This window comes from Scleropages formosus, chromosome 24 (assembly GCF_900964775.1).
Source record: "Scleropages formosus chromosome 24, fSclFor1.1, whole genome shotgun sequence".
Lineage (NCBI taxonomy): Eukaryota > Metazoa > Chordata > Actinopteri > Osteoglossiformes > Osteoglossidae > Scleropages > Scleropages formosus.
The window spans coordinates 12,612,518-12,626,188 of NC_041829.1; the positions used below are offsets into that span (position 1 = coordinate 12,612,518).

The following is a 13,671-nucleotide window of genomic DNA, read 5'->3' on the forward strand; positions in this document are numbered from 1 at the left end:
AAAATAAATTGAAACAAAAGAAGAGTTGGGTATCATTGATATAACAGTGATGGGAGAACTGCTGAGAAGCAATGACAGAACTGACGAAAGGGGTGTAGATGGAGAACAGTTGGGAGTCCAGTACTGAGCCCTGAGGAACACCAGTTCAGAGATGCTGGATGGAAGACAGGAAGCCACGGCAGACCACCTGGTAAGAGCTACCTGTTATGTGGGACTGAAACCATTTCAGCGGTGATCCTTTGATTCCAAGCTGTTCTCTGTTCTCAGCGTACCATTGAAATACCTCTTTTGTCTACAGTGCCACATATACCTGGCCTTTAAGTATTCTTTATACCTTTATAGATCTCACGTCTTTCCCTCACATAAATGAAAATAATTAAGATATCTTACACAAGCGTGATAGATATATATATACAAATCCCTTACTGTAATATTGTAACTCTTTGCAAAAGGAATCCTTGGAAAACTAAAATATGCTTTCCCATTGACACTAATACAGAAGACATTAGCCCTCTAAAACAAATATTTTTGTGAAACATCTAAGTGCCTAAGACTTTTGCACAGCACATATATATATGTGTGTGTGTGTGTGTGTGTGTATGTATGTATATATATATATATATAGGTTTTCACACACAACAGTTTGTAGACTTTACTCAGAATTGGGCAAAAAACATCCAGTGAACGGCAGTTCTGCGGACGGAAATGCCTTGTTAATGAGAGGTTAGAGGGGAATGGTCAGAGTGGTTCGAGCTGACAGAAAGGCTACGGTAACTCGGATAACCACTCTTTACAACTGTGGTGAGCAGAAAAGCATCTCGATGCACAACACATTGAACCTTGAGGTGGATGGGCTACAACAGCAGAAGACCAAGTTGGGTTCCACTCCTGTCAGCCAGAAACACACACACAGATACAGACACACACTGTCTGAAACTGTTCATCCCATGCGGGATCGCGGCGAGCCGGAGCCTAACCAGGCAACACAGGGCGCAAGGCTGGAGGGGGAGGGGACGCACCCAGGACGCAATGCCAGTCCATCACAAGGCACCCCAAGCGGGACTGAAACCCCAGACCAACCAGAGAGCACCCCCCAGCCAGAAACGGAAAGATAGACATGTGTGTGAGTGAGTGAGACTAAAGTCACAGCTGGTGAAGTCTGGCAATTTATAACATAGCGCAACAGGTGATTATTTTATTCTTTTCACTGCAGCTGTTCAACACACTCAACCTGACCTGGCACTCAAACAAGCAGCTTTCAGGCCAAGTTTTCAACCACTAGTATGCACTGCCTTGCGATAAAAAGGAACGTTTTACCACAAAACGTCGAAACGCATAGTCTCGAAGTGTACTTGGACAGGAATGAAAGAGAAGGAGAGGTCGACCAGTAAATGTACAGCTGAACTCAGTCAGTGACAACCGAACTACAGGACGGATTGAACTTGTCTGAACTGAAGGACACGGTGGAGGACAAGAAGAATAAAACTCCATGTTTCCCAAGAATGGACAAGATTGACTTGATAGCACTTAACGGCTTCAGTCTCCAGATATACAGCCTGGTCTTTTGGGTACTGTATATTCACACTGGTCTGATGGGGTGCCTATATCGAATTCGTTCATGATTATATACGTTTTTATGTTCGATATCCGAAAACATACATTCACGTTCGGCTCCAAACTTGTGACGTACAGCGCAGTCGTCCAATAGCGTCGTCATGGGTCTGTTTTCCATCCAATGAGAAGTGGCGTAGGCGGGGATAAGAGGGCAGCCCTTCCAGTTGTGATCCGTATCGAAAGTACGGAAGCTGTAATGGGAGTATCGGGTGTGAGCGGTTGACCTTAAACGTGGGTGGTAAGAACATTAAAAATATCCTCTCTCCAGTTGCTGTTTAATGATACTGGATGACAAGTGAAGTAAAAAGACTAAAATGTTGCCTTCACTGCTGGTTTAGCCGGCATTTTCGCCGTTCATAATTCGTTAACCAAAGTCTTCCTGTCGTTCGGTTCTGTTCTCTCAACAACTCAACTGCGTTTTTCACGTAACATCATCAACTTTTTAGCTGGATTTTGTCCTTCTCTTTTGTAATGTTTCTCGTTCTGGGTTGTGTCACTGATTTAAGAGTTGCATTCAAGAGTTGGACTTGGAATTGCGCGATTTTAATCAATCAATCAAAGATTATTTATCAATCAGTTCAATAGGCCGGAGCTGGTGCTGCATTTCCCGTTGTTCGCCTGGCTGTGTCTGTAAACAAACAAACAAATGTAAAACGTTTTTCAATACAACGAAGAATGCAAACATACAGGAAACTGGTACAGAAAGAACAACAGACACCACACAGAAATACAACAAATACACACAAACACATGATGTGTAAATACCTCAGTCCAGCCAAACCGGAATATAAATAAATACATTCAGCATAATACATAACAGTAGTAAATATAAATGTATTGTGAATAAGTCATATAATTAGTGTCAAGTTGTAATGCTGCAGACTTATTCTCACATTATTTCCCATGTGCATTATTATTTATTATTATCATCATCATCATCTACTGTCAATCCATGTTTCTGAAAATGAATAAGGATCAGGTATGTAGTTTGTTGATTTTCTGTTCTTATGCTGTAATTTCGGTTGTGCGACAGATTAGCTCCACCCGGTACCAGTCTTTGGTCTCTTAACTTATTTTTCTATCATTATTATGAGCGATTTTGGCACCATGTACGTCACAAATGCCAGCTATGATGACCTACCCTTCTAGAGGGCCTTTACTAGGCTTTCCTGCATGTAGTTGGTCCCACTGGTGACTTTTTCCACAGCTGCTCCTTCAGGTGTTACTGGCCTAAAATGTACAAACAATTTTGCATTTAATCTATATTATGTTGATGTTACTTCATTTAAGATGCTTTTCTCCAAAGCGAATTCCAGTGAACACTATGTGGTGTTATCAGCCCATGCCTTGTCCTCCCAAGGTGACTTACACTGCTAGATACACTACTTTTTTAATTTATTCTGCCTCTTTAATGCTCTGGCATTACCATAGTTTGCACAGAGACCTGCCAGTAATTTTAAGTTCTTGAGTCAAAAATATGCTTTTAAAACAGATCATAATTGCTGATAGCCAGATTGTTGTGCTTTGTACCGCAGCAAAGACTTTGTCCTCTGCCCTGGACACTGCCCTGCTCTTCACTCCTGGATCTGGGAGGTGTGTTCTCTTCAGAAGTGTTTTTCCCGGAGCGGCACAAGGTGCTGCTTGGCTAGAAATGACAACACACCCGATCTTCGTTGTGTGCTGAGAGTGTGTAGGGCACCTTTACAGCCATTAGGGCTGCTGCAAGTGTGGGTATGTGGGGTAGGTGAACTGCTTGGTAGCATAGTGGTTAGAGCTGCTGACTTTAGACCCAAAGGTCACAGGTTCATATCTCCCCTCTGGCTGTACAACTTTCAAGTAAGGTATTTATGCTAAAAAAAATTGCTCTAGTAAAAATGACCTAGCTGTATAAATGGATAAGCAATTGTAGATAGGTTAACATTGTAAATCACTTTGGAGAAAAGCATCAACTAAATGTAAACCGTAAGTGTGTTCTGGTGCCCAGTCTCTGTGCAGACATTCTTGGCTGCTCCATATGTGCTATTGTTGCACAGGTTGTATAAACATGTTTTTTTCCCCCTACCCACTTTCCTAAAAACAGCTCACCGTACTGAGGACAAATGTCCTTTTGTACATTGGCCCTTTCTTACACCATAATATATGGAAGGACATTCAGTTTTGAAATACAATCTCAAGATCCATAATCACTTGGTCTAGCTGGGAAAGAGCCTGCATGTCTTATTAATTATCAACTTGTTTAACCTGTTGCTGTTTAAAAAAAACTTTGAGCTCCACCAATGTTTTCCTTTTAAATAAGTGATAGCTGCAAGGGGCCACTTTGTATCTGTGTGCTCTTCTTTGGTATGTCTTAAAGCTGTGTTCAGTCATGATTTAGGGCTGCATGTATTTCTCCTTTTGTGAGCACAACGTGGATGGTGGGAGCATGCGTTCTCTAGGTTCTCACCTGCCCGACAAGCAAGGAATTAGGATGAGTGCGGCTTTGCTTGTGTGCCAAAGTGGTGTGGGGTTGTGTGTGTCTGATACGGTTGTACTGCACACACCATGCTCTGTCTTGATCATGGATTCAGTCTCTTAGCTAGTAAGTGAGATCAGTGGATTGATGACCCCCCCCCCCCCCCACTGCTCCTTCCCCTTGTGTCTTTAACATTTCGCGCATCTCATCTGCTAATTGAGAAAACCGTATATTTACCTGACGCTTTTCTCCAAAGTGAATTACATTGTGCTACTTTCAGTTATTTACCCATTTTATACAGCTGGGTAATTTTACTGGAGCAATTTAGGGTAAGTACCTTGCTTAAAGATACTGCAGCAGTAGGCAGGATTCAATCCTGCGACCTTCGGATTTGAAGGCAGCAGTTGTATCCGCTTGCCGTGTAACATTTACCCTTGACCTTCAGTCCTTTACTGTTACCCGACTGGCTTCGGCAGCATGACATACATGAGGGGTTTGACACTCTTCTTGATTACCAAAAAACTATTACAGTACATTGCCTTCAGAAAGTATTACCCCCTATTTTGTTTGTTAAACAAATAAATTAAAATATGTTATCAATAGCTACTGATGCCTGAGTAACGTTATTATTAATTTCAAAGTGAAGTAGTGTGTGGCCAAAATGGAGAATAAATGGCATGACCCAGATGCTTCTGGGATATAGCTGTCCTAGTAAGCCACGTGTGAAGGGCAGTTGCAGTTAAGGTCAGCAAAATTCCACTTGCAACATTAACAGAGCAGCTGGGATGGGAAACACAATTCAGAAATGAGCAGGCCCCTCAGTTGTATGGTTTTGGCTGCCTTCTTGGCTGAACAAAATACCTTAAATAGGTTTCACAAGAATGATGACATTCAGTGTGCAACGCGTTAACAACATAAATATGGAGCAGAAAAGACATTTCCCACAAGTGAAGGTGTGTCCTTTGTCCATTTTATCATGATGCACTTACACTGATTATAACTGTGCAGATGGTGGTACCCAACATCTGCTTCTTTTGAATGAACCAGTTGTCATTCTTATCCAGATGTCTCCTTGCCATCCACAGGTCAGAGAACCTTTGGCTGCTCCCCTAACAACTGCATTCATAAAGTACAAGCGCAAGCCATGAGTAGCTTTGAGATATGTATTTCACTGCTGAGCTACCTTGGGGCAGCAGGTCCTCTGCAGTGATGAATATTGGTATCTGATGGTTTTTTTTTTTTCTTCTACTCTGGCTGTAGTTCCTACCCCAAACAGTTCCTGTAGAAATCCCCACCTCTATAAATAGTTCAAGTGCTGTCAGTTGTTGGATGTTTCCAAGTCAGCTCAGTTTATTGTGGAGAAAGCATAATCCACTCAGGAAATGTGAATATGATGTCATGGGTGAACTGGTTTACAGAACATGGCTTGATTATTTTCGTCAGTCCTCAGATGTTGCAAGTCTGGTCATTTTCTGAACCCTTCCTAGCAGGTAATATTATGTTGAATAAAGTTGTTGAATTGACAGCTACCTTTTAATTCCTGACTTTTTGACTGTCAGCCAGTCTTTTTTTTTTCTTTTTTACAAACCCTTTAGAGGTATGATTAGGCAATTAGGAGACAGTATCACTGTTACCGGATTTACCCACAGACTGGTATCGCTGATATTTTTTTTGCTTTTTGTGGGAATCAAAATGCCCCTTTTCTGCTTTGCAAATATGAGATTTTCGGGGAAGTCCCAAATTCTGAATAGACTTTATTATTTTTTTTTCCCCAGACAATAATGTTTCCTGACGGTAATGTTTTATTGCTTGTTGTCTGTTGGTGTGGCTGCTTTTGTCTTTGTATGTCTGTAACAGTAGACAGGGCTGAAAGTGCTATGATGACCTGAATCATTATTATGACCCATCTATAGACATGCTGTTCAAGTTCCCCCACAGTTTGTGAGTGACAGAGAGAGTGTGTTTCACTTATGTATGGACGAGTGACCCATTGTAAGTAGTGTATCTAGCAGTGTAAGTCACCTTGGTGAATAAAGTGTGTGGGCTGATAACACTACATAGAGCTCATTGGATGTCGGTTTGGAAAAAAGTGTCTGCTAAATAAATAAATGTAAATGCGATCGTAACTAGCGTCATACAGATGAAGTTCTGGGGCACAAAGACAGCTGATAGTGCATAGCACAAATTCAGTTTTTCATGAGACTCCACAGCAGTCCAGTTAAAATATAGAGTATATAAATACACAAAAACACTGAAGTGCATTCAAAGAGTTTCATACATGTTGTATTTCTGACAATCTGTACTTCTAAACAATTCACATAACATTTTCACTTGGCATTAAAAAGTGTTTTGCCAGCTAAATAAATAAATGTAAAATGTAATCAGGACCCTTCACGAAGTGGGGTGTGTGTTTCCAGTTCTGCAGTGTTCATCCTGTGTTATGCTTTCACTTTCATTTTCAGTTTCACTGCCTTTTTGGATGGCTTTCTATTTCCTGAAACACCCCATTATTCAAGCTTCAGCTAACGGTTAGGGGGTTTCCTTAAGCCTGAGAGGGCAGGCAGCCTGATGTCAGACAATCCATAATTATACTGAGTCAGCAGCAGGAGGGTAGTGTCTTTGCTTTTGACTGTATGCTGGTGAAACATGAAACACAATGGTTGTCTTGTTCAAGACAGCTTCTTACATTGTTCTGTTTAATCTTAAAAATCTTTATGACAACAGGATTAAACAGGATTTTTGCAGTCAAGGACATTGTAGCAGTGAGACTACAGAGATTTCCACTGGACTCAGTTTGTTTGAAAGCAGGTAAATCTACAGCTTCTTATTTTATTTTGTAGTGATTTACAATTTTTTTAATAACTTTTTTTTAAAGCAATGTGCTGTATAATAAGGCAACTACTGAATTTGCTTGCTAATACTCTCTTTTTCACTGTGCTACAAAGTTCTGTGCCCGTCCATCACTGAGCTGACAAAATGAACTATGCAAGTGAACAATTATACAACGGCTACCTGCGGCAGAATTTGGCAACTTTTGTTACTGTGGTAAGACCCACTGAGATCATGGTTCATCTCCAGTGCCTTACTCAGTCTGATCGGGTAAGTTCCTATTCACAACTTATTGAATAGAATGCTTTCTTGCTGTGTTGATCTATGTTGTCATAACTTTGATTGCCTCTTTTTAGTAATGCCATATACAATTATTAAGTTATTAAAAGCATGTTTCCTTTAAAGGATGAGATATATGCAAAGAAAGAAAGCAGGGGCAACTTTGATGCCATGCAGCTGCTGCTGGACTGCCTGAGACGCAGGGAGAACTGGCCCGAGCAGCTGATCCAAGCCTTGAGGAACTGTGAGCACCTGCAGCTTTCCAGAGAAGTTGAGAGAGAGTACAACTCTTTGAGAGCCAACATGAGTAAGTTCCCCATTACTTTGCCCAGGGGGTCTGCAGGGAAGTCATTGTATAGAGTCAGAGGAAGGTGGCTATTAAAGTTATTACTGAGTCTGAGGAGAGGGCATGTAGATGTCTGTGGATCAGGAGAGGTGAGCAGTGGGTTCAAGGTAGAGCTACCTGAACTCAGGCCAGGGCCTGATCAATCCTAGCTGGCCCACCTAAGAGACGATGTCTGATTTTTTGAGCGATCCAAAACACTTAGTGACTCCAGGTTATATCATTGCTGATGCATTTGGGTGCATCATTAGATGTGTATAATAAATGGTTATTTTTGATATCAGCAATCTCAGGATATCCATAAAGCTGTATATAACAGTTTAACTAGTATCTTCTTCCATTATATTTGGACCCTTTCTGTTGCTCTCCTTGGAAGAGAATGAACTGAATACAGGAATGAAGTGCTAAGTGCAGATTTGTTTTTATAGTGCTAATTGGTGCATATATTCAGGTGACTATTTTTTTTTTTAGAACACAGAGGCACTTTCCAGGGGAAAAAAAGGAACTAAGACAATGCCAAAGCAAAGAACTTAAGAAAAACCAAACTATCTCAAATTAGTAGAATACCCTAGCTAAGCAAAACAAAAGGGTCTTCAGACCTTGTGATGCCGTAACTAACCTACTCTAGCTGCCCGCCTCTTCCCTGCTGTATCTAAACGGGCTGCTGAAACCTACGTGTTGGATATGTTGGTCACGTGTTGTGCTTACCTGTCTGCTTTTTTCCCCAAGACAACTCTGCAAAGTCAATAAAGAACTAATCAAAACAATAAACCAAGTAATGACTAAAACACAGAAAGCAGCAGAGTCAATTGTCTGAGCACAAATACCATGAGACAAGTGTTGGGTTCACTGGGCAAATGGAGTTTTTAAGATGGCTGAGCCTAGAGGCGATTGAGCCAAATGGAGGAACTGAGAACAGGACTGATGATGATGGGCAGGGATGACAACCAGTGGTAGACAATGGGGCCTGTACAGGAAGCAAAACAGACAACCACAGGAAGGAATACGAAATACAATGAAAGCCTGTACAGGGATGTAACAGAGGGCATCAGGTATAACAGAAGTTAAAGACATTGATTACAAATTGAACAGATGCTGGTTTAAGTCCCATTCCCACTTTTCTTGAGAAAGGCTGTTGGAATTATTTTTAAGTTTGAGGTTCTTTGGAGTTTTCACAAAAACAAGGCACAATGAGCTTAAGTTGGTTTATTACAGTTCTCTCCAGATGTGATTCATCACTGATGTGCACTTCTCGGCAGATATTCACCATCACGAATGCACGCACCTGCATGTCTCTGCTATACCTTTTTATAATGCTCACCCTGTTTTATCTCCGTGGAACAGACACCAAGACCTTGCAAGGTCGTCTTCACACAACTACAGTTAAGCGGAATTTTAGCAGTAGCAGAAACACCTGTTCCAGAAACATCTACAGCAGGCCACTAATGAAAAATATACATACAGTACATACATGAATGCCATATGGTGGATTATATAAAAGAGTAATAATGTGGAAGAGTTGAATCTGAAAGTAAAGCATAATGAAAAGGAAATCATATTGTAATAAGAGTAATAATTATATTAAATAGGTACACTTCCAGCACTTCGTGCCTTGAATTGTTTTGGTAAAATACCCAGACTATTAACAAAAATTGTATGTTCTGTTCAAAATTTCAACATGGTATTGAATTCACTGTTTCATGAGTAATTTCTGCCTCTGTTACTGTCTGACCTGTAGATGGCAGAGCTGCCCCAGTGCTACCCTCTGCTGCTCCTCATGGTGAACCTCCTGCTCCTCCTGCTGCGTCATCTGGTGGACACCCTGCTCCTACTCCTGCTCCAGCTAGTGAACCTCCTGCTGCCCCGTGCAGTGGACCGCCTCCTCCTTCTCCTCCTGCTCCATCTGGTACACCTCCTGCTGCTTCTGTGCATTCTCCTTTGTCTCCAGTTGCTGTTCCTCCACCTTCAGCAGATGCCAACCCATCTCCTGCCCCAAAGCAAATGGTCCCAGCTATGGCACTGACAAACAACGTGGCTCCTATGGACCCGCAGTGTGACAGGAGTCCTGGTGACAAGAATCTGATCCCCAGTCACAGAGCTCATACTGGTTCAGTGGAGACTCAGAATTCGCCAACAACATCCGCACAGGAGGTCCCTGCTACAGCAATGCAGGCAACCTGCTCAGAAGATCACGTGTCCCAGCACACTAACCAGCCCTTGCCCCCAAAGACCGATACCCCAACCTGTGCAGGACCTGCATCCAGCTCACAGCGGTCCCTGGTTAATAATCCAGTACAGGAGACAAATCCACTGAATACTGATATGACTAGTGTGAGCATCAGCAGAGGCCCAGTAGAGAACTTAGACCCAACTGCAAATCAGGTAAGTGCTTTTGAAACTCTCTGTTGTATTCTGTGATTTTTAAATGTAGAAAAGAGGCAACTGTGATCCAGCTGGCTAGTGGAATTGATATTTCATCTTCTTTGTGTATTGTAAAAATTGGTTTATTGTATTGGTTATTATATTGTATTAGTTACTATTAATTACCAGAACAATATTATTATATTGTACCAATACAATATTATTACAAGTATTAATATAAATCTAGGTTTCTAAATTATTGGCACTCCTTCAACTAGTATTTGATGAACCTCCCTGGAGAGAATTGCAACCCTGAACCTCTTACTGTAAAATATGACAAGGTTGGACAACACTTTTGGAGGGAACTTGGACCACTCCTTGATGAACAACATTTAAAGGTCTTTGAAATTCAGACCATGTGTTTTTTGATAGGAAAGATTGAGGTGGCTGTTTGAAAACACTGATTTTGTGTAACCCATATACAAAATAAATGTAGCTGGAAATACCACTAAGCACAGTGAGGGCAATAATCAAAAAGTTTCAAAGTCTGGAACAGTTAGAAATTTGCCAGGAAGAAGGTAGTCAACAAGCACAAACCTAAAACTATTAAGGATCTTGAAATGAAACTGTAATGGTCTGTCATGTAATCCAGTTTTTGTAAGTTGTAGCTCAGCAGTCTCTCCATTTCATGGCTTGCATGCATATATAATGATGGTGTGGTACAATATCTCTTAAAGGTACAAGACAGCCATCAGTATGTAGCGCTCCCTCAAGGGCGTACAGCCCTGCAAGGTGTCACGATAATGCCGCCTCCTGCCAACCAGGGACGCTCCAGTATCCTGGCCTCCAGCATTTCCTCTCGTGGAACCACAGTGGAGGAGGAGCACCTCAGCAAGCCTGGGGAACTTCAGCTCCCTTTTGCCCGTTCTGATCCAGAGGAACCATATTCTGGTGACGCCGACCGTCTGGAATTTAGTGACACCCTGGGGGTCCCTTGCAGGACGGCGCTGGAGGACAGTCACTACGAGAGCATCCACAGCAGCGAAGATGTGTACACAAACGAGATCCATGTGTCCGAAGAGGCCTCGATCCAGAACCATGCAGGTCAAAGCCTGGGCAGCCAAAGAGAAAGCCACATGACCCAGGCAGGGCAGAACAGTCACAGTGCGGAGGGTACCCTGCAGAGTAATTCCACATCTTACCCTCTAATAGATAACTATTACGTCCCTGCTGCTGTGGTGGTGGCAGCAGCATGTGTGCTGGTCTTGCTGTGGAGGCTGAAAGAGTGAGGTTTCATTTAAGGCAAATTATTTTCTGGAAAGCACTTCCAATCATAGAAATTTAAGCACTTTAATGTGATCCTAAATATTGTAATTTTAGCTATATGAGGCAAAAGTAGTGTGCATTTTCTCAGTCTGCAAATTATTATGGATATAATGACTGTCACATTTTGACTGTTTTGACGTGGAAGCTTGACCTGTTCTGCTCTATGTTCCAGCTGAAGCAACAAGGAAAAAAAGACCTTAAGGAAAAAGTTGCTCTGAAATGTACTTACTAGTGAGCTACTTTATCAGTGTCCAGTTTTGTCATTTTCATGACACAGTCACCAAAAGAAGCACCCAGTTAACAGAATTTCTTTACAATTGGCCCATGCAACTGTCCACTGGTCTGTCTCACATCTACTCCTGTCTTCATGGAGACTATAATCATTCATGTGGTGAAAAGGGAAGTGCAAACAGTCCATACATGCTGTTTCTGGTTATTTAGTGGGTGATCTAGATTAACTTTTGTTATTTGTTATGTGCTGTTTCACCATTTAACACCTCTGTAAACATATATTCTAAAAGAGTAGCTCTAAAGGTTTTTTTTTTTTTTTTTCTTTTTTTTAAAAAAAAAAGAAGAAGAAGGGTACGGTGGCTCAGTGGGTTGGACCAGGTCCTGCTTTCTGGTAGGTCTCGGGTTCAAGTCCTGCTTGGGGTGCCTTGCGACGGACTGGTATCCTGTCCTGGGTGTGTCCCCTCCAGCCTTACGCTCTGTGTTGCCAGGTTAGGCTCTGGCTCGCCGTGACCCAACTCAGGACAAGCGGTTTCAGATGTGTCTGTCTGTCTGTCTGTCTGTCTGTCTGTCTGTCTGTCTGTCTGTGTCTAAAGTTTTAAAAAAAAATCTCTAAGACATTTGAAAAGTAACCAGAAGCAATGCTAAGCATACCTTCTAAGTACTTGGACTAATATAAAAAATTATTGTACATGGCAAAGTTTATGGGGTACTTTTAGTATATCTTATTACTACTTACAGATGTGATTTAGAGTAAAATATGTAAAATTTCAGCTTCTTGATGGCAGACACTGTTTTTACATCATATTTTTGCACACTTGTGCCACTGTAATGTCCAGGTCTAGCTTTTCCATAAATTAAAAGGTCATCAGTAAGTAGACACCTAGTTTTTCCTGTATCATAAGTAATGTTCTTATCCTGTTTTTTTTTTCTTCACCTTTTTTTTAAAAAACTTTTATTTAGTGGATAATAAAACATGGTGCAAATTACAGTACTTAAGAATACAGGACTGTACTTATGAGGATGGGCTATAGTTTTACAGTGCACAACTTTGTAATTTTTGCTGTTATCTATTTTTGAGCAGAAAAATTGTGTCCATTCCCAATTTTCTCCTATCTTTCTCCTCTGGAGGTACAGATTTTTTAAATATAATTTTGGTCTGAGCAGTCTGGCCAGTGTGGAGAGAGAGAGTGGTAGAAGGGGTGACTTCAAGCATCCAAGTACCACACTAAAAAAAATATTGTTATACTACCTTAATATCATGCTAAAAGAAAAAAGTATGAATGTTTTAGCAAACAATGTAATTTTGAAACCCGCAGCTACTGTCAGTGACTATGTCCTTTGACCTAAGGCTACTGACTGGCTCTTTAACAGTTCATTATTTGTGAGATGTAATCAGAAAGCTTTCCTTGCAACCAGTATGTGTCGGTGGAGTATTTATACATTTACATGTATGCTAAACCTACAGTCATCACAACACACACACACACACACACACACACACACATTTTCAGAACCGCAACACATTTTCCAATTTACACTTCCTTGGTTTGTCACTGAAATATCTCAATGCTGTCTTTGATAGCATTTATTATTCAGTCTTAAGATGAGCAAATACTGTAGTGGCCTTATAATAAACAACACATAAGACAAATAAAATGTATAAATGGGGTTTAAAAACTCAGACCTTGTATGCTCTGTATAAGAGAACTTGGAAAAACTGCCATGTTTTATTTCTTCCTTTTTTTTCATCCTTGCAAGTTCTTCATAGGTACCAAGAGCAGTTTTTTTTATTTATTTTTTATTTTTTAAAATTTTGCTAAAATAAAGATTTTTAAAATTTAGTTGATTGCCATGCATATGTTAATGCAAAAAAGAATTATTATGGAATGAAAGCATTATGTAGGAATGATAAAATGTAGGAATGATAAAACCTTTGTATATCCAAGTAATTATCAGCTGCTGCTCATACAGTGCAGGTTAGTTAATGTTTTTATATAAAAACATTTATTTACATTGGGAAATTAATTAAAAGACAGAAACCACTTTGTAACAGAAAATGTGTTGAAATGGTGTATAAGTATATTGCAGTGGACTTGTTACTGGTGTGTATTTATAGTATTTACAGTTGTACCAATAGCAGGATCATTTAGGAAATAGAGTGACTAATCTTGATTGTCAGTATTTCATATTGACAGCTTTGTAAATGAAAATTTTAAATAAAACAGAACTCTTGTAT

General features: G+C 40.6%; 1 protein-coding gene across 2 annotated transcripts; it reads left to right on the plus strand.

Moving 5' to 3' along the window:
• Window positions 1-1,774: 1,774 nt before the first annotated feature.
• mavs (mitochondrial antiviral signaling protein) lies at window positions 1,775-11,785 on the plus strand. 2 transcript variants are annotated; one of them, XM_018726510.2, is made up of 6 exons: window positions 1,775-1,852; window positions 6,791-6,874; window positions 7,012-7,165; window positions 7,301-7,481; window positions 9,256-9,899; window positions 10,616-11,785. In XM_018726510.2, exons 3-6 carry the CDS (start codon window positions 7,043-7,045, stop codon window positions 11,165-11,167), a joined length of 1,500 nt encoding a protein of 499 aa, XP_018582026.2. In that variant the 5' UTR covers window positions 1,775-1,852; window positions 6,791-6,874; window positions 7,012-7,042; the 3' UTR covers window positions 11,168-11,785. The 2 variants fall into 2 exon arrangements, with proteins under 2 accessions (XP_018582026.2, XP_018582027.2); XM_018726511.2 differs by having other exon boundaries at window positions 1,805-1,845.
• The last annotated feature ends 1,886 nt before the right edge of the window (window positions 11,786-13,671 follow it).

Bases quoted from the DNA above. Each gene is read 5' to 3' on its own strand.
- mavs (XM_018726510.2), top strand. From the start codon at position 7,043: ATGAACTATGCAAGTGAACAATTATACAACGGCTACCTGCGGCAGAAT. The intron at 7,166-7,300 runs GTAAGTTCCTAT...TTTCCTTTAAAG, and splicing joins GCCTTACTCAGTCTGATCGG to GATGAGATATATGCAAAGAA. The intron at 9,900-10,615 runs GTAAGTGCTTTT...TATCTCTTAAAG, and splicing joins TAGACCCAACTGCAAATCAG to GTACAAGACAGCCATCAGTA.